We start from the raw sequence: 20,264 nt of genomic DNA on the forward strand, positions 1-20,264 counted from the left end.
AGGCTTGCAGGGTATACCCTTTGGTTGGTTAATGATGCATGGAGGGGATTGTAACCATGGCAATGATACAATGTACAATAGAATGAATGTAAAACTAATGTTCTCCCATGTAAACTATCATATAATTCACAATAAAAACAATAAAAAAAAAATGATATCAGAGTAAAGAGAAAAGCAGTTTATTTAGAGTGAAGGTATAGAGAAATTCCAAAGCAGGTGACTTCGTTTCAGTTATAACGTATGCTCAGACTCATTGTCATTGAGCTTAAGTCAATTCCAACTCATAGTGTATCTGTAGTACAGGGTAGAACTGCCCCCATATGGTTTTCCAGGCTGTGACCTTTATGAAAGTACACTGTCACATCTTTTCCCCACAGATGATCTGAATCATTGAACTGTTGGTTAGCAGTTGCGTGCTTAGCCACTGTACCACCAGTACCCTTTTATTGTGCCACCAAAGTTACAAAAATATGAATAGGAAGTATCAAACCAGATATGGAGCTGGTGTGAAGTAGAACTCCAATAGTACATGGAAAACAGGTATAAAGACCCAGGGGGCAGGAGGAAATATATGTGTTTGGTAAACTGTAAGTAATACCATACTGCTGATGCGAAGAGTCCTGCTGTGGCACTGCAGGAAAATGTGCTGGATGGCAAGGTCAGTTTGAACCAAAAGGTAGACGGTTCAAACCCACCAGTTGCTCCTTAGAAACCATACACAGGTTTGCTATGGGTCCAAAACGACTCAATGCACTTTACAACAACAACAATGTAAAGAGTATATTAAGGCAAAGAAGCAAGAAGAGCAGTACAGAAGAAACTGACCCTAAACCTTAATTAAACAAGCATATGAAGTATGGTCATTACTCTAAATTCATGGATAGCTACTAAAGGCAGTGACCAATTCCTAACAGAAACATGAAGGATATATTAAGTGGAATAAGATTAGAGGTTGTTGCTCTTGTGAAGTGCCATTGAGTCGGTTCCAACCCATGGCGACCCTGCATTGGATTTCCGAAGAGCAGCTGATGAGCTTGAACCACCGATCTTGCAGTTCAAACAGCTTTGCATTAACCCACAGCACCATATGATTTAAATAATAGAAGGCTAAGTCAAAAAAGTATTGCTATAAAAATAATTTAAACCTTTATTAAACAAAAATATCATAATGCAGAACTGTTATTTCTGGACATCTCTTCCAACTAAATTTATACACTTCTGAAGAGAGTGTTTCCATCTCTCCGAGTCCTAGTATGGCGCTGCAGGCTAATGTGCTGAACTACAAGCGCGGTTAGAACTGCAAGTTCAGAGGTTCAAGCTCATCAGTTGCTCCTCAGGAACCTATCCAAAGTCACTATGAGTTGGAAGCAACTCAATGGCACTTAACAAGAGCAACAACCCTTTCCCAAAGAATTCTACACACTTTGATACACACCATGTCAAAATGACAGTTTGGGCATTCTCAAGGATTTTAAATTATGTTCTTTTAAATATTCTTTGAGTTTGGGAACAAAAATAAATCTGAGGAAGCAAGATCAGGGCTGTATGGTGTATGTAGTAAGGTTTCCCAATGAAATTTTCATAGGACAACCCTTGCTACCCTCAAAGAATGAGCAGATACCAAGAATTGTAGTGATGGGAGAAAATAAAAAATTCTCAGAGCAACTTTTCTGGCCATTTTTCTCAACAACACAGTTTTCAATTTTCTTGAAACTTCTGCATACTAAGCCCTCATGATTGTCTTGTATACTTCAAGAAACTTTATCAAGATTATCCCTTTGGAATCTCCCAAAACAGTTACCATAAATTTCTGAGCTGATCTCTCTGCCTTGAATTTAACTGGCTCAGGAAATCCTGTCGGAATTCACAAGATCCACAGTTCTAGCTTGCCAGACACTCCAAAGAAGAAAGATAAGGCTTTCTGCTTCCAAGAAGATTTAAAGCCTCAGAAATCCTATATAGGGTTGCTATGAGTCCAAACCAACTCATGGCACTTAACAACAACAACAAAGAAATGGAGCAGCTAAAGATAGGAGACAGATGGATTTCCTGATGCACCAAATATTGAAAGTTAGAAGGAAGGAATGAAAAACAGAGGGATAATTCCAACCAGGACGAAAACTCTACTTCTACTGACAAGAGAGGAATAACATTGGAGAAAAGAATGCATACAAACTATTCCTAAGAAGCTTCTTTGAGCCAGGCTCTATCTACAATGGGCAGGAGAGAGAGGCAAAGACAGAAATCCAATATTTTTCTTTTTGACAACCCTTGAAGGTATTATCCACATATTACATTCATCATTGTACTAAACCCTTGACCCCACCCCAAAAGAAATTTGCTCTTATTCTGTTTTATAAACACTCCAACTGAAGTTAAATAACTTCACCAAAGTTATTTAGATCACAATAACCAATCTTGGTATCCTAAACCAGGTGTGAATATGAAATCAGAGTGTCTTGCCACACATAGACACTGGCTGTAAGGATCTGGAGCTAAGTGTTGGTGAGAAATTAGAGTCAGTGAGTTCAGCTGGCTAGTGGGCCTTGGAAACTTGAGGTGAAGAAGGAATAATTACAAAGCTGTTCCAAAGTAGTAATATAATACTGCCTCAAGGTCACGAAACTTACCACATGATGGGGTAGCTGGAGTTGTACTTGCGAAGTACTGTGTAGACGGAATAAGAGCTGTAATGAAAAAAAAACAAAAACAAAAATGCAAATTATTAAAATTTTATTTTCAAATATATCTGCTATAGTCATTTTAGGGCAAGGTAATATTTAATGTTTTGACTTTGCAAACTGTAATGTCTATGAAGCTTGAGTTAACAGATAATTCAGGGTTTGTTGTGATGAATATGATGTTTTGATTTCATATGCTATAAACTAATGGACTTGACCAATGTTCCTTGTTGTTGTGATTAGGTGCCATAGAGTCGGCTCTGATTCATAACAACCCTATGTACATCAAAATGAAACACTGTCCACTCATGCACCATACTAACTATTGTTGTTACACTTGAGCCAATTGCTTCTGCCACGGTGTCGGTGTCACTCCATCTCACTGGGCATCTTCCTCTTTTTCACTAGCCCTCCACTTTACCAAGAATGATGTCCTTCTCCAGGGACTGCTCTCTCTTGACAACCTGAACGAAGTAAGGGGAGACAAAGTCTGGCCATCTTTGCTTTCAAGGAGCAATCTGGCGGTACCTCTTCCAAGACAGGCCTATTTGTTCTTTGGGCAGTCCACAGCGCTTTCAGTATTCTTTTCCAGCACCGTAACACAAATGAATCAACTTTTCTCTGGTCTTCCTTATTCAATGGCTGACTTTCACATATATATGAAGCAGTTGAAAATACCATGATTTGGGTCAGGTGCACCTTTGTCCTAATCTTTGCCCTTTTAACACTTTAAAGACCTCTTTAAAAAATGTTAATATACTTAACCTATAAATCAGTATATGATGGTAATGAAATCAAGACTTTCCTAGTACACGTCTGATTTGGGTGTACTCTGTTGCCAGCTTTTCATGCGACAAACATATTTTAAAGGTAACTCCTTGCTTAATCTCAATATAAATTTACATGCTTAATCTCAATATAAATTTACATGAGTCAGAACTGACTCGAAGGCACTTAACAACAACAACAACAATATAATTGTTTTAGGATGTAGTTTACACATTTGATAAGGAAAAAACAAACAAACACTCAAACACTTGGCAAGGGCTGCTTCATATTCTGATTTAACTTTTTAAAGTTATTTACACAAATATTGATGGATGGTAGTGTTGGTGTGCCGTGGTGTCGGTTCCAACTCAAAGCCACCCTGTATAGGGTTTCTGAGTCTGTAAATATTTACAGGAACAGAAAGCCTCATTGTTTTCCCGCGGAACTGCTGGTAGTTTTGAACTGGTGACCTTGAGGTTAGCAGCCCAACTTGTAACCGCTATGCTACCAGAGCTCACAAACACTACAGCCCAATTATTATTGTGCTTTCAATACATTGGGTAGTATCTTGAGTGAACATATGGATTCATCTGAAGAATTAGATTGTTGATGTTGTTAAGCGCCATCAAGTTGGTTCTGGCTCATAGAAACCCTAATGTACAACAGAACAAAACACCATCCACTCCTGTACCATCTTCACAATTGTTGCTACACTTGAGACCATTGTTGCTACTACTGTGCCAATCCATCTCTTTAGGGGATTCTTCCTCTTTTTTTGCTGTCCCTCCACATTACCAAGCATGATATCCTTCTCCCAGGACTGGTCCCTCCTGATAATATGTCCAAAATATGAGAGACAAAGTCTGGCCATCTTGGCTTCTAAGGAGTATTCTCGTTGTACTTCTTTCAACACAGATTTGTTTGCTCTTCTGGCAGTAAATGGTATCGTTAATATTCTTCTCCAACTCAAATGCATCAATTCTTCTATGGTAAAACTGGATAGATGTGCTTTGTGGAAGCTGAGAGCTCTGCTCATCTTGTTATTAGTTGGAAGACACTGAGGGAGAATGGTAGGCTTGCAAGCTCTGCTACTGCTGATTAATTTTTACAGACCAATCAGTTTCCATCGAGTCGACTCCATGTGCATCAGAGTAGAATTGTGTTCCATAGGGTTTTCAATGGCAGAATTTTGGAAGTACATCACCAGGCCTTACTTCCAACGTGTCTCTGGTGGACTTGGACCACCAACCTATCAGTTAGCACTCGAGTGGAGTAACCATGTGTAGCACTGAGAATTTTACCAATATCACGATTACTGTGGCCATCCCTTTCGAACTCCCTTTCCTCTCACATTTAGCTAGAATTCTTAGCCAGGCCTTTACTACTCACCACTTAGAATGAAAAGCGCCACTGATAGAAATGTTCTTTTCTTTGATAATTCCTGAACCCACTCTTAGAAAAAGAAATTCTAATATATTTGGTCATTTTTTTCAATGTTTCCATAAAACATAAAACAGTATGATGAGTAATAGCAGTAATAGTACATTAGCTGCTCTACTGCTAAAATAGATGAGTGTTGCTTTTTCACTAACTTCTATTCCCACCCTCAGGATTATAATATTTAAAACAACCACTCAAAGAAATAACCCAAGGCAGAACAAGTGGGGACCCGTGGGCCGTGAGCCCATCCCCAGACCCATGGTGATATGGCTGCATGATTGAGGGTAAGATTGTCACCTAAGGTTGTGGAAGTGCTTGGAAGAGCAGTGCTTGCAGAAATGATGAGGGATGAATCTGCAAGGAAATGAACATAGGATAAAAGTTAATGCCGTAGTCATATTGAAGGGTGAGGGAAACACCCTTGCTTTTAAACGAATAAAAGATTTCTCTAAAACGACCCTTTTAGATACCTAATATTTCATGTAATAATTTAAAGTAAATTTCAAATAAGTTGAAGGGAAACCCTTTATTCCTTGGTATATAACTCTTACTTTGTATGCAAACTTCCTGCAACTAATCCTTTCTCTTTTAATGTCAAGTCTTCTTGTTTTAGATGCTAATAAGTCTACTTTACCATTTTGTGATATTCATTACATACCAGGCTTTTTGCATATCCATTCCTCACAGCAATCTCAATGAAATGGGTATTAGCATATGCATTTTTACAGAATGGAAAACTGACACAAAACACCATTAACTTCCCCTAAATTCTTCTAGAAAGTTCTAGATTTTCATGTTACTCTCTGGCCTGTATACCATTAAAGCCTATCTTTCTTCTTTGCCATGAATGTTCATAATATTAATAATATAATAACATATGCCCACAAAAGTTGACTGACAAGGTTATTTTGCACAGTTTAGTAGCAAGCTGTAAAACTTTGCAAAACAGGATACCTGTAAATAATGTCTGGTGTAAAAGGAAAGAGCTGCAATAAAGTTTTCATTTCATTACCTAGTACCTAGAACACCTACAGCAACATAATCAAACCTGAGGAGATATCTCGGATGGTGGTGTTAGAGGTGTGTGGAGGTAAGGCAGCGGTAGGGCTGCTGTGTGCAGGGATGAGGGGCGCTATAGACGTGAGAACCATGTCTGCAGGTAAGGATGTGTTCCTCTCTCCTGGGGCACCTGCAATCAGAAAGGCCATCAGCACTGTTAACTCATTCCTACCACACAAGGACGCTGCTACTACAGCTAACAAGAACATGATCTCTGAAACTATTTCAAACAAGCACTTCTGTTACGCCGCATTATACATGTTGCACAGAACTGTGCAAAAATATCAAGGATCATGGGAAAGATGGGTTTAGAGGCATACCACTTAAAACCTATACAACTTTGTAAGTATATTGTTAAGTACCGTCGAGTCGGTTCCGACCCATAGCGACCCTGTACAGGGTTTCCGAGGGTGTAAATCTTTACGGGAGTAGAAAGCCTCATCTTTCTCCCGCGGAGCAGCTGGTAGTTTCGAACCGCTGACCTTACGGTTCGCAGCCCGATTCGTAACCACTACGCTACCAGAGCTCCTTATTTGGGGGAAAGACTTGGAACATCAGGAGAGAGGTAGGATAATGCAGAGATCAAGCCTCCTGGTCCAGAACTTCCCTGGTTGTTATTCGTTGCCACTGGGTCAATTCCAATTCATGGCAACTCCACGTGAGCAGAGTAGAGCTGTGCTTCAGAGGATTTTCAAAGCTATGACCTTTAAGAAGCAGATTGCCAGATCTTTCTTTGAAATCACCTCTGAGTGCATTCAAACTGCTCACATTTTGAGCAGTAGGGATGCTCTTAACCATTTTCAGCACTCAGAACTCAAGAGCTGTGCTAGGGGAACATTAAAAATGCACCCGAAAACAGTGGAGCTAGAGACTGGCATCCTGGTGCTGAGACCTCACAGATGGAAGGAAAACTCTGAGTTTAAAAGATTACATGAAGTTTGGCACAGTGGGAAGCACCATCTAACACATGCCAAGAGCTTCTCTTGCGGGCGCACCTCTCCTATGAGAAACCTTTGGGTATAGATGTTTCATTTTGAATTTCTTCAACTAGAACTGAATGGGTTCCTTCTATGAAGCAACTGAGCTCGGTGGTTTTTCTTTTCTAACTCAAGGATACTATTGCACCTTTGTTCTTTAGGCTCCCTTTACCAGGAAGAAAATGTCAAAAAATTTTAACCCAACAAGCCTCTACATTTACTGTCATTAACACCTTATTTTATAATCACTTAGGGTTAATTAGTATTACAGAATGTGGTAGCAGAAAAAATTGCATATTCAATTCATTCAGAACTTGTCAGGTTTCAAAACACCTAATGCATGGGATGTCTTTCCCCAGATGCCATGCACAGAATTGCAGCATCATTAGTTGCCTTCTAGATAACAAGCACTATATTATTCGCCATGTTGTTGTTGTGAAATGCCATTGAGTTAGTTCCAACCCATAGTGGCTGCTAACCTCAAAGTCAACAGTTTGAAACGATCAGCCCATTCCATGGGAGAACCATGAGGCCTTCTGCTCCTATAAAGATTTACAAGGTCAATATGACCACTACCACTGCTATAACCACTACCACCACCATAGGGTTTCCAAGGAGCAGCTGGTGCACTTGATCCACCAATCTTGTGGTGCAAACTGACTTTGTAGTCTAGCACATTAATCCACAGTGCCATATGAGGTCTCCATGCTATTTGCCATAGCAAATGCAAAATAAGTACAACCTGGCCCCTATACAAGCTTATTTTATTATTTCACCACTCAAGATCTCTGGGGTCATCAGTACAATGATTTAAAAGACTCTGTCATTTGCAGTGAGATTCTTGGTGTTGCAACAGAGTGATTGCTGTAGAAACATTCTGCAAAGGGCTTTGATATGAGCACGCAAGCATCCTCCTACTACAAACGCACATAGCTCATAATGCCATACACAAGCTCCATTAGAATCAGGAATGTGTCCTACAAATGGCAGACTTTGATTCTCAGCTCACTTAACTCCACTGGACCACAAGGTCGGTTTGAACCACAAGGTTGGTGGTTCAAACTCACCAGCCGCTCTCCGGAAACCCTATGCAGGGTCGCTATGAGTTGGAATTGACTCAGTGGCACTTAACATCAAAAACCCCCAATATAATACCAAATCATAGAGACTTAAGACTCCAGTAAATAACATAAAAATCAGTTCTAGGTTCTCAGAGGAAAGCCCCACAGAACAAGGGGAGAACTGACATTCTGCAAGGTATTAGAATCACCTGGGTTTGTTTTGGGCCATTTTCCTCTTTCTTTTCCTATTCATTCTCCACACCCCTGAGTCTTCACTTTGTCCATATTCCCATGCTATTCTGTGACCCTGGATTCCTCTCAAGGAAGTTTCCCAAATTCCCTTTCTTTCCTATTCACATGCAAACTTTATTTTCCTCACTTTGTAGATCATTTCAAGATGGAGAGTAGGAGGGATCTTCACTAACTTAATTAGGTTTATTAATCCTATTAGATTTGTAATTAGTAAAATTAGCCTCTGTGAGCAGATGAATTCCCTAAGCAGGCCAAAGCAGATCAGTGTGTGTGACCATCAACCTCCCAGAGGTCAGTATACTGTAGTTGTTTTTCTGCTTCTTTCCATCCACAAGTTTTGAGTCTGTGGATTTGCTAAAAGCTCCTGATTTTTTAACTACAATTCCCATGACAGCTGGAGTTTGAGCAATAAGCTGCTTGCTTCAAATATACAGCATTATCAGGGTGACCCGTACAACCATTTCCTACTGAACACAAATTCTCAGACTCCTTGTTCCTTATGATTTTAGCTCCACTGAAAGGAACTTTGTTACATGGTATCTATCTCTGGTAGTGTAGTGGTTATTCTAGCTGCTAACCTCAAGGTCGGCAGTTTGAAACTACCAGCTGTTCCGCAGGAGAAAGATGAGGCTTTCTGCTCACGGAAAGATGTGCAGCCTCGGAAACCCTGTGCAAGGTCACTATGAGTCGGAACCGACTCCATGGTACTTAACAACAACAACAGACATATCCTACGAATGACTGTTGTTGTTGTTGTTAAGTGCCGTCGAGTCGGTTCCGACCCATAGCGACCCTGTACAGGGTTTCCGAGGGTGTAAATCCTTACGGGAGTAGAAAGCCTCATCTTTCTCCCGCGGAGCGGCTGGTAGTTTCGAACCGCTGACCTTAAGGTTCGCAGCCCGATTCGTAACCACTACGCTACCAGCGAATGACTAAAAGCATGGAATTTCAAATTCATACACTAACAAGTCCTACACGTTGAACAAATGTTTGGATTTCCTCACACCGTTCTTACATACAGACAGTTGTCATTTGCTCTCGCTATTTACATAAATCTAAAGGACTCCCAAACCTGTTGTACCATTCCTGCCAGGAGCAGGGGTGAGTGCGGTAAGCGCAGCCATGCTGCTGGGTGTGTGATTGTCAGATCCGGCAGAGGGCGCTTGCGAGTTTGCGTGCGTGGAAGGGTTAGGCGTCCGTGCTGGGGGAACACCTAAGATAAGAAAGTGAGATCATTATATCAATCTCCGTCCGATTCTGAAGAGAAGTTTAAATACTAATAGGTTATAAACGGAAAATTGCTATTACAGTTTACCCAATTGTGAAATGACCCAATCTATTTAAATGAGTTTGCTAGTATTTAGGATCTTCAGCAGGAAGGTGTGTTTACACATCCCTGTGATTGTGACTTCCGATCTCCCACTCCCCCTGCCCCAGGGCTGTGTACGTCCATAGAGGATTCACATACCCATGTTTTGTTTTTGTTGTTATTTTTAAAACACTATGAGATGTTTATTTTCTCCATACAAACTGAAAATTAAGTCATCTCTTTGTATGTAGAATAAGAAGGCCACACCCCACATCAATACACTAGGGCATATTACAAATTAAAATTAAAAAATAAAATGTTTTTAACCATGATATTGGCAGAGTGCTAAAAGATCTAGTGTTGGATAGGTGTGTCGAAACATCTCATTCTGTCTCCCCACCCCCACCATCCCCATATACCAGATCATATGCATGGAGTCTGGAGGATCTAAGAGTACAGTAATGATTAGAGTTGTATCTTCTAGGATTAGAATTTGGAATCATGGATTTTAAGTTTGTGTAAACATATACACATATACACATCTATGGTATATATATATATATATACATATATACTTCAATATTGATAAAGTTTTTCAACACATGAACTTCTTATAAAAATAAGAGCAACATTATATTAATTAAATACATATGAATGTTCATTGTAAGTGTTTTCAAGAAAAACACATTTTGAACAGTGTGGGATGAATGGGTGGGTGGGTGTGAAGTACAGATATGGAAATTTTAAATTGGAAAACCCTTGGTTGACATTACTTAGGTGACAACAAAGTTAAACATGAAATGTTCTACCTGATCTTCACCAACTTTATCCACACATTCTTTTTTAAAACCTTGGGGCAATGAATCCAAATGCTTACAGTGTTTAGATTCTAGATTTTATTCTGATAATGGCAGCCATGGGAAAAAATGTTGTCTTGATTAAGGACACAATCCTATAATTACTATAAAAAGGAATGAACTACTTACTATGACTTATAAACATCAACAAGGTACCTAAAACACTGCAATGCAGCATAAAAGAATTTCTGTGATGGCTTTTTTACATGCTTGTTTTTCAAACTAATATTAATGAAACTACTGAATAGTTTAGAGAATAGTTTAAATTTAGCCTTTTTGTCTTTTGTTTGCTTGCTTGTTTTCAGCATATATCTAAAAGCCTCTTTGCCTCGGAAAGTATGATATAGTGCATTGCTTCAGAAAAGGTATAAACAGCTCTCTTCATCATCCATTTTTCAACTGACTACTCTGGCAGATCTAGTACTAAGCATAAGATGAACAGATCACTGGCATATCGAGTTCTCAAGAACATTGGTGGCCTTTTCTGGTGGAAATCTGTTATTTCACAATGAACATCATCACATTGCCTTTAATTCTACTATTTGGACTTCACAATGTTGATTAATTTTTTGGAAAACAATTTAATAGTGCAAATACTCCTGGATGAACTTCTTTATGAGCTGGATATCCTTAGTGTGAAATTTAAAATAAAAAATAAAAAAAATGTTGTATCTCCAATAATTGTATGGTAATGAGACCCTGGAATAGATTCATTTGGAACAGTTTCTCCTTTGAGGTACCTGTCAGGATGGAAGGCTAGGATGATGATGCCTGAAATAAGGTGCTCTGGCCTGTTACAGACCTAAGTCAGCAGAATTAGAGAACAAGGCTTACCTGGAGCTTAGAGGCCATAGATAAACGTTCCCTGTACCATTTTAGTTAGTCTTGCCTCCCTCCCTCTTTCACCGTCTCTCCCTCACAACATATATTCATTACAACCATCAACAAATATTTTTAAAGCACTTAATATACCTTCACTTTGCAAACTTAAAACAAAATCACATATTTGGAAATGACACACATAATTTAGTCAATGGAAAACTATCCTAATAATTTTAGAATTCTAATAGAAAAAACTAAAGTCATTTTTTTTTTTTTCCATAATTGTAAGTATTCCTCACTGTGCCAACCTGTCATGTCAGCAGCACTAGTACTATTGAGTACTTGGGTTGGGAGTACTTGGATTGGGATATTGTCTGGGCTCAAAGAAGATGTGGTCTCTGAGGAGTCAAGTTCTCGTTCAGAGATGCTTGCGGGTGAGAATGCAGTGGTGCCAGCAGGTAAGGGGTCACTTGGAGACTGTGCACTGGGTTTTTCTGTTACAGTCAATCCTGTTATATTAATGGCAGCTAGAAGAAGGAGAAAATAAAAATGTGAATCATATTCTGAAACATATATTCAAACCCTGGTTAAACCCTGGTCCACTATGGCATGTGTCTATATATTTATATATGTAATTTTCACATAAGGCATAAATGGTGTGTCACTGTAGGAAAAGTACAGGAATGCAAGGTCGATTCAAACCACAAGATCAGCAGTACAAATTCACCAGTTGCTCTTTGGAAACCCTCTACTGGATCGCTATGGGCCAGAACAGACTGGACGGCATTTAACAACACCAACAATATGTTAACACCTATGTAAGAAAATTGTTAGGTGTTGTTGAGTCTCTACCAACTCATAGACACCTTACACACAACAGAATGAAACATTGTTGGTTTCTGGGCCAACCTTCTGTGTATATTTGCATATTCATGCATAATATACAAATATTAGTACATATAAGGATGTGGATAGAAAGAAAGAGAGGAAGAAAGAAATGAAGAAAGACAGAAAACAAGCTACAGAACAGTGGTCAAAGATAAAAATGGGGAAATTAATGGAAGGCAATTACCCCTCTACCTCCTGCCCTTTTCCTAGTCATTTGCCGGCATTCTCAACTATCCATAGCAATTGGATTAGAAGAATAGAGCCAATGGATCAAGATGATTAAAGGAAATTTTAAAAAAGAGGTTTCCAGGAGATCAATGAAATTGGGAAGAGATTATTAGGAGGCCTAAGACTCCAGGAGAAGTAAGTGAAAGACAGAGGTGCTGGCTTCATAAGGATATATTTTTTTAAAAAAGGTCAAATTCAGATAAGCCAAGAGATAAATGGGCAAAGAATTGGAAAACAAATTTCACAAACAGATATACAAATGATCCAAGTATAAAAAATTTTTAATTTCATGATAATAAAAGAAACATAATCTAAGACATTTTCTAAACACATTTTCCAAAGTTCATAGTCATTTTAAAAAAAAAATAAAGCCCAGCTGGTAGTGAAACAGGTAACAGATACAGGGCATATGAGTGTACAAATGGTTAAATTTTGCTTCAGGGCAAATTAATACCATGTACTAACAGCTTGCATTGTAGGATAAACACTGAACAGCCACAAGGTGGACAGTTCAAACCCACCAGCTGCTCCTCAGAAATGCTAAAAAAGGATCCTAGAGTTTGAACCAACTTGGTAGCACACAACAATGCTAAAAGATCTCTAAAATATCTGTGCTCTCTTAATCAAAAAGTGTATTTATTTATAAAAGAATAAGAAAATAATTCAATTTTTTAAAAATATCCATTGTGATCTCTGGTTTGTGAAATTATAGTTCTGTATTTTCTTCACATTTTCTATGTTTAACATGTACAAGGAATCTTCAAAATATCATGGAAAATTCTATTATCTTTTAATTCCATGAACTTTTTGAAGCCCCCTCATATCTCTATAAAGAGCAAAACAAATGTTTAACTATTCAGTTAACAAAAATGTGTTATAGAATTATTTTAGTTAATTTAATTGATTTTTAGTGTTTAATGTATCAAATCTGTTCTTCAGATGATCTCTAAATCCAGGTAGCATATATTCAAGGTCATATTTTGGCTCTTGTGGACTTGTTTTCATTTTCTTCAACTTCAGATTGAATTTGCATATGAGCAATTGATGTTCCACAATCTGCCCCTGGCCTTGTTTTCACTGATGATGTGGAACTTTTCCATCATTTCTTTCCGCAGATGTAGTCAATTTGATTTCTATGTATTCTATCTGGTAAGCTCCATGTGTATAGTCGTCTCTCATGTTGTCTAAAGAAGGTATTTGAAATGAATCATTATGAATTATGAATTATGTCATAAGTTCTCCAGCATTATTTCTATCACCAAGGCCATATTTTCCAAATACTGATCGTTCCTCTTTGTTTCCAACATTTACATTCCAATCATCAGTAATGATCAATACATCTTGACTGTATGCTTGATCAATTTCAGATTGAAGAAGTTGGGAGAATTCTTCTATTTCATCCTCACTGGCTTTAGTGGTTGATGCGTAAATTTGAGTAATAGTGGTATTAACCTGTAGGCGCATGGATATTATCCTATCACAGACAGCGTTGTACCTCATGACTGATCTGGATATGTTCTTTTGACAATGAATGTAACACCGTTCCTCTTCAATTTGTCATTCCTGGAGTAGTAAACCATGTAGTTGTCAGATTCAAAATGGCCAATACAAGTCCATTCCAGCTCACTAATGCCTAAGATATCGATGTTTATGCATTCTATTTCTTTTTTGACAATTTCCAATTTTCCTAGATTCATACTTCATGCATTCCATGTTCCAATTTTCAATGGATGTTTACAGCTATTTCTCTTCATTTTGAGTAGTGCGCCATCAGCAAATGAAGGTCCCACAGGCTTTACTACCACGAGCTTTATTTCATTCATGTCATCATGGTCAATTCTACTTTGAGGAGGCAACTCTTCCCCAGTTGCATTTTGAGTGCCTTCCAACCTCAGGGACTCATTTTTCTGGCACTATATCTGACAGTGTTTCTCTGCTATTCATAAGGTTTTCAGTAACTAAAGATTCGGAAGTAGTTTGTCACTCCTTCTTCCTAGTCTGTGTTCATCTGGAAGCTCATCTGAAACCTGTCCATCATGGCTAAAGACCAAAGACCTGAAGAGTTGTGGGATGACATCAAGAGCATCAAACAGGAAGAAAGCAAAAAGTCATTAAGAAGACAAGAAAGAAGGAAAAGATCCAAATGGATGTCAGAAGAAACACTGAAACTTGCTGTCCAGGATAGAGATGCTAAAGCAAATAAAAGAAATGATAGGGTACAAGAGCTGAACAGAAAATTGCAAAAGTCAGCTCAAGAAGGCAAAGTCAGATATTACAACAAAATGTGCAAAGATCTGGAGTCAGAAAACCAAAAAGGAAGAATATACTCAGCATTTCTCAAGCTGGGGGAACTGAAGAAAAAAAATCAAGACTTGACTTTCATTATTAAAGGATTCTCTGGGCAAATTATTGAATGATGCAGGAAGCATCCAAAGAAGATGGAAGGAATACACAGTCACTGTACCAAATGGAAATGGTTGGTGTTCAACCATTTCAAGAGGTTGCATATGATCAAGAGCCAGTGATACTGAAGGAGGAAGTCCAAGGTGCATTGAAGGAATTGGCAAAGAACAAGGCACCAGAAATTGATGGAATAAAAACTGAAATCTTTCAAGAAAGTGAGGTAGCACAGGAGGCGCTCACTCATCTCTGCCTTGAAATTTGGAAGACAACTATCTAGCTGACTGATTGGAAGAGATCCGAATTTGTGCCCATTCCAAAGAGAGGTGACCCAATGGAATGTGGAAATCATTGAACTATATCTTTCATATGCCATGCAAGTAACATTTTACTAAAGGTAATACAGAAATAGCTGCAAGCATACATTGACAGAGGTTCAAGCTGGATTCAGAAGAAGCTGTGGAATGAGGGATATCATTGCTGATGTCTGATGGATCTTGGCTGAAAGCAGAGAGTACCAGAAAGATGTTTACCTGTGCTTTACTGACTATTCAAAGGCTTTCGATTGTGTGGATCATGACAAGCTATGGACAACATTTTGAAAGTATGAGTATTCCTGAACACTTAATTGTGCTCATGAGGAATCTGTACATGGACCAAGAGGCAGTTGTTCAAACAGAACATGGGAACACTGAATGGTTTAAAATTAAGAAAAGTGTGTGACAAGGTTGTATTCTTTCACTATAATTATTATACCTGTATGCTGAGAAGCTGGGTTCTATGAAGAAAAACGTGGCATCAGGATTGGAGGAAGACTCATTAACAACCTGCGATATGCAGATGATACAACCTTGCTTACTGGAAGTGAAGAGGATTTAAAATATTTACTGATGAAGATCAAAGAGCACAGCCTCGTTATGGATTACATCTCAAATGTAAAGAAAACAAAAATCTTCACCACTGAACCAATAAACAACATTCTTATCAATGGAGAAAAGATTGAAGTTGTCAACATCTTCATTCTTTTTGGATCAACTATCAACACTCATGGAAGCAGCAGTCAAGAAATCAAATGGCATATTGTGTTAGGCAAATCTGCTGCACAAGACCTTTTTAAAGTGTTGAAGAGCAAAGATGTCAGCTTGAGGACTATGGTGCACCTGACCCAAGCCATGGTATTTTCAATTACCTCATATGCATGCGAAAGCTGGACAATGAATAAGGAAGACCTTAGAAGAATTGATGCTTTTGAGTTATAGTGTTGGAGGAGACTACTGAAAATGCCACGGACTGCCAAAAGAACCAACAGATCTATGTTGGAAGAACTGTAGCCAGAGTGCCCCTTAGAGGCCTGGATGGCCAAACTTCAGACATATTGTCAGGAGAGACCAGTTGCTGGAGAGGGATATCTTATTTGGTAGGGTGGAGGGTCAGAGAAAAGGAAGAAGACTCCCAGCGAGATGGATTAGCAAAGTGGCAATATCAATGGGCTCAAACGTGGCAACAATTGTGAGGTTGGCCCAGGACCAGGAAGTGTTTCGTTCTGTTGTACATAGGGTCACTATGTGTCAGTACTGACTTGATGGCACCTAATAACAACAATTGATTTTAATTTATGGGTAAGAGAAAATGACACAAATAAGGCAAGAGAGGCTGGAGGATGGGAGAAACTAGAAAAATTTAAATTAATGGAATGTGATAGGATTAAGAACTATAAGTGGTTTCTCAATAGGGATTTAAGAAAATATAAACAAAAATGACCCAAAGAAACCTTAATTGTATTCACTGATGCTTGATAAAGTAATACACTGGTAGTGTTCAAGGTAGAGTGAAATCCTTTTTACTAAATAGAGATTTAAATGATTTGATCCATATTGAATTGCCCCAATGCCAATGTTCTTGAACTATTACAGAACTGCTCTGTGATTACAGAAATTCAAAGTGATAGTACAGTTTTTGGTTGTGGTTAGTTGTCATTTGCTCATGACAATACTCAATCTCTAAAATTTCATAACGAAATAACTCAAAAATAAATCTACTTAATAACAAATGTTCACCCATAATTACATATCTAACCAAGTAATAGACATGTAGTTATTGTTGTTAAGTGTCATCTAGTCAGTACCGACTCATAGTTGTACCTTCTATTTTCAGTGTAAAACAAAAAGTCTGATTTTAGTATTCTTTCATCTATTACGTATTTGGAGAAGGAAAGGAGAAAAGAAGAGGGAAAAGAGAAATAGAAAAGACAGACACACTGGAAGGAAGAGAGAGGAGAGAGGGAAAAAAAGAGACAGGAAACATGGAAAAAGGAAACACAGCATAAAATTCTGTTTAAGAACTTTAATGGGCTTTCATTCACTGTCATCATTGGACCCTTTGTCTTGGACTACATTCCTACTCAGAGTGACCCTATAGGACAGAATAGAACTGACCCTTAGGGTTCCCATAGGGTTTCCAAAGCTGTAATTTTTACGGAAGTAGGCTGCCAGATCTTTCTCCCCTAGGGGGCTGGTGGATTTGAAAGGCTGACCTTTTAGTTAGAGTTGAGCACATAACCACAGCAGCACCAGGGCTCCCAATTATTGAATGATTAGTTTTAGATAATACTAACACTGGTGTTGGCAGTACTCCAACAATCCCTTTTGCATTTTGTAGAAATGTTGCAGATTGCTCCCTTTATCAGCCATTCCCACTTTTTAATTAGACTTGAAACACAGAGAATAGATGTAGACCCATTCCAAACTCCCCATTTAATAATGCTTTGCTATTTATAAACAGAAACGTTCTTAAGCCCTGGTAGTATAGTGGGTTATGCATTGGGCTATTAACCACAAGGTCGGCAGTTCTTATCTACCAGCTGTTCCTTGGAAGAAAGATGAGGCTTTCTGTACCCTTAAAGATTTATAGTCTCAGAAATCCCATACAAGGTCACTATTAAGTCAAAACTGACTCAACAGCATGCAGCAGATGCGTTCTAGTTGGGAAAATTCCATCTTGGATACCGGAAGATAGGATGTTCAGGAAGCCACCCTCTCAACTTGTTCAGTGCCATTGAGTAGCTTCCAACTCATAGTGACCCTGGTGGTGAGTTTAAACCACTTACATTGAAGTTCAAACCGACCTTAATATCCTTGCACACATCTTAAACTCAGAGCATAAGCCTTTGTTTTCACAAGCAAGAATATAATTTAGGATTAAAAAATAATTTTCAATGGACAATTCCACGTTTCCCCTGTACTCATGTTTTTAAATGGCCATAGCTTCATTTTTGGGAGAGAGTAACAATAGTTGGTACAAAGGTCACTGGAATTACTCATAAGGTGACATGATTGTCTATTGTTTTCATCACTCCTCATTCCATCCCATACCCCATTTCTTTGCTGCAAAAATAACCAGTTATATGTTTAAATGAATTTACTAATCTGTCAAAAACATAAAAACCCTATGAAGCAGTTCTATGAGTGTAGACAGCATCATCTGTTTTCCTATAGAGTGACTGGTAGGCTTGAACAGCCAACTTTGCAGTAAGCAGCCCAATGCCTAACTTACAGTACCACTAGAGCTCTTTAATTTCCATGTGAGTAGGTGGCCCCACTGTATAACACACAACAACAAGAGGTAGCATAAATGAATCATAAGCTGCTATACATTACCAACTTTTGCATATCACAAACTATAAAAGTGTGACTTTGATTTTTTTTTAAATAGACCAATATACTCCCTATGCAAATTCAAGAGGATTTTCTGTTACTTATTTGCGTAGCTCTTTGTTTTTCATAGTTGAAATAAATCTTTATTTAAATATAAAAATAATTTCTGCAGTAACACAAATTCCTAGGATATGTCAAAAGTGCTTCATTTAAAACTGTAGTATCAGAACTTCCTTACTAGCTTTCCTTGTCATCTTAATACATGCTATCAACCACGATTTTTAACAAAAAACAGATACATTTTCAGTAACATTAGAATGGTTAATAAAGTTATCATTTATTTGTAACTATGTGCAGTTAATGTTTTAAATTTTGTATATAATACTTGTGAGTTGGTTTTCAGCATCTTCCTTTCTAAATTTAATTTTCTCAGGAAAAGGACCATTGCTAAGATTATTAATTCAGTTATGCCATTAGAATTAGGGAATGTTGATTACAAAATGCATTAATAATAGTCTTAAAGCATTTGTATTATCTTTGAGTAAGGAACAATCTTATCTAAGAATAACTAAGAATAACTAATCATGAGACCGTGATTGAAATTGCTCTGCTTTTTCAGAAAATTGGTAGCTCATTTTTTTAATTATAAAGTTTTGTGACCTGATTTAAATTCATTTATTTGTAGTGTTGAGACTTTAATAAGAAGTTTGAATTCTGCCTTGCTATTTACTGGTAATGTTAAAGACAATTTATGACTTTTGCACAACAATACTTATACAAATAAAATGTTAAGATAAGTTACCAAATTTTATATTGTAAGGAGCTCTGGTAGAGTAGTGGTTACAAATCAGGCTGCAAACTGCAAAGTCAGCAGTTCAAAACTACCAGCTGTTCCATGGGAGAAAGATGAGGCTTTCTGCTCCCGTAAAAATTTACAGCCTCGGAAACCCTGTGCAGGGTCACTATGAGTCAGAACTGACTCCACAGCACATACCCACCACAGTGGAATTACAAAAACGTGAATGTCAAGAACTATTCATGATTGTAAAATTTGTCCTTGTAAAATTAATTCACTAACTAGCAATGGAAATCCCTAGTAATATTAAATACACAAACTTTACAACAATAAAATCAAATAAGTAAAATGCATATATCATTCTTACCAGGATTGGAAGAGGGTGGCTGTTGCCCTGTAAAGAGGAAAACAAATATCTTTTAGAAATGTTGAAAACTTCTAATTTTATACATATATAAGGAAATTCCACAGCACTTAAAAACAACAGCAATGCATATTATATATACATAGTTGTACATGGTATGTTAAATATATGTCAAAGCTAAGTTGTACATATATGTTAAATCTAAGAGGGTAAGTCAAAAAGTATGGATATAAAAATCATGAAAATCTTTACTAAGCAAAATGATTAAAATGTGAAGCTATTGTTTTTCAGCATGCCCTCCATCTAGGTCTATACACTTCCAAAAGCAATGTTTTCATCCCCCTAACCCTTCCCCAAAGAATTCTGTATTCTATGGTTTCTACCACGTCAAAAAGAGCAGTTTCGGCATACTCTAGGGAGTCATGTCAAGTTCCTTCTAGACGTCATTTGAATTTGGGGAACAAAAAGAAGTCTGCAGGGACAAGATTAGGGCTGTGGGTAAGATTTCCCAATGAAATTTGCTGAGGACAGCACTTACTACCCTTGAAGAATGAGCATTTGCATTGTTCTACTGGAAGGAAACAATTCCTCTGCACAACTTTCCTGGCTTTTTTTCTGATCAATGCAAATTTTCATTTACTTAATAAATACTATAATAAAATATGCAAAGATTTAGAGTTAGAAAACCAAAAGGGAAAAAAACGGTCAG

General features: G+C 37.9%; 1 protein-coding gene across 1 annotated transcript in view; it reads right to left on the reverse strand.

Annotated features, from left to right (window-relative positions):
- The window catches only part of LOC102820943 (receptor-type tyrosine-protein phosphatase C-like), a 183,555-nt gene that overhangs the window by 89,095 nt on the left and 74,196 nt on the right, over window positions 1-20,264 (reverse strand). The window contains exons 2-5 of the mRNA XM_006834229.1: window positions 11,535-11,753; window positions 9,311-9,451; window positions 5,938-6,078; window positions 2,631-2,687 (exon numbers count right to left, since the gene is read on the reverse strand). Coding sequence (XP_006834292.1) covers window positions 2,631-2,687; window positions 5,938-6,078; window positions 9,311-9,451; window positions 11,535-11,753 — 558 coding nt within the window. The remainder of the gene's footprint in view (window positions 1-2,630; window positions 2,688-5,937; window positions 6,079-9,310; window positions 9,452-11,534; window positions 11,754-20,264) is intronic.

The sequence above is a fragment of the Chrysochloris asiatica genome, unplaced genomic scaffold (assembly GCF_000296735.1).
Source record: "Chrysochloris asiatica unplaced genomic scaffold, ChrAsi1.0 scaffold00009, whole genome shotgun sequence".
In the NCBI taxonomy this organism is placed as follows: domain Eukaryota; kingdom Metazoa; phylum Chordata; class Mammalia; order Afrosoricida; family Chrysochloridae; genus Chrysochloris; species Chrysochloris asiatica.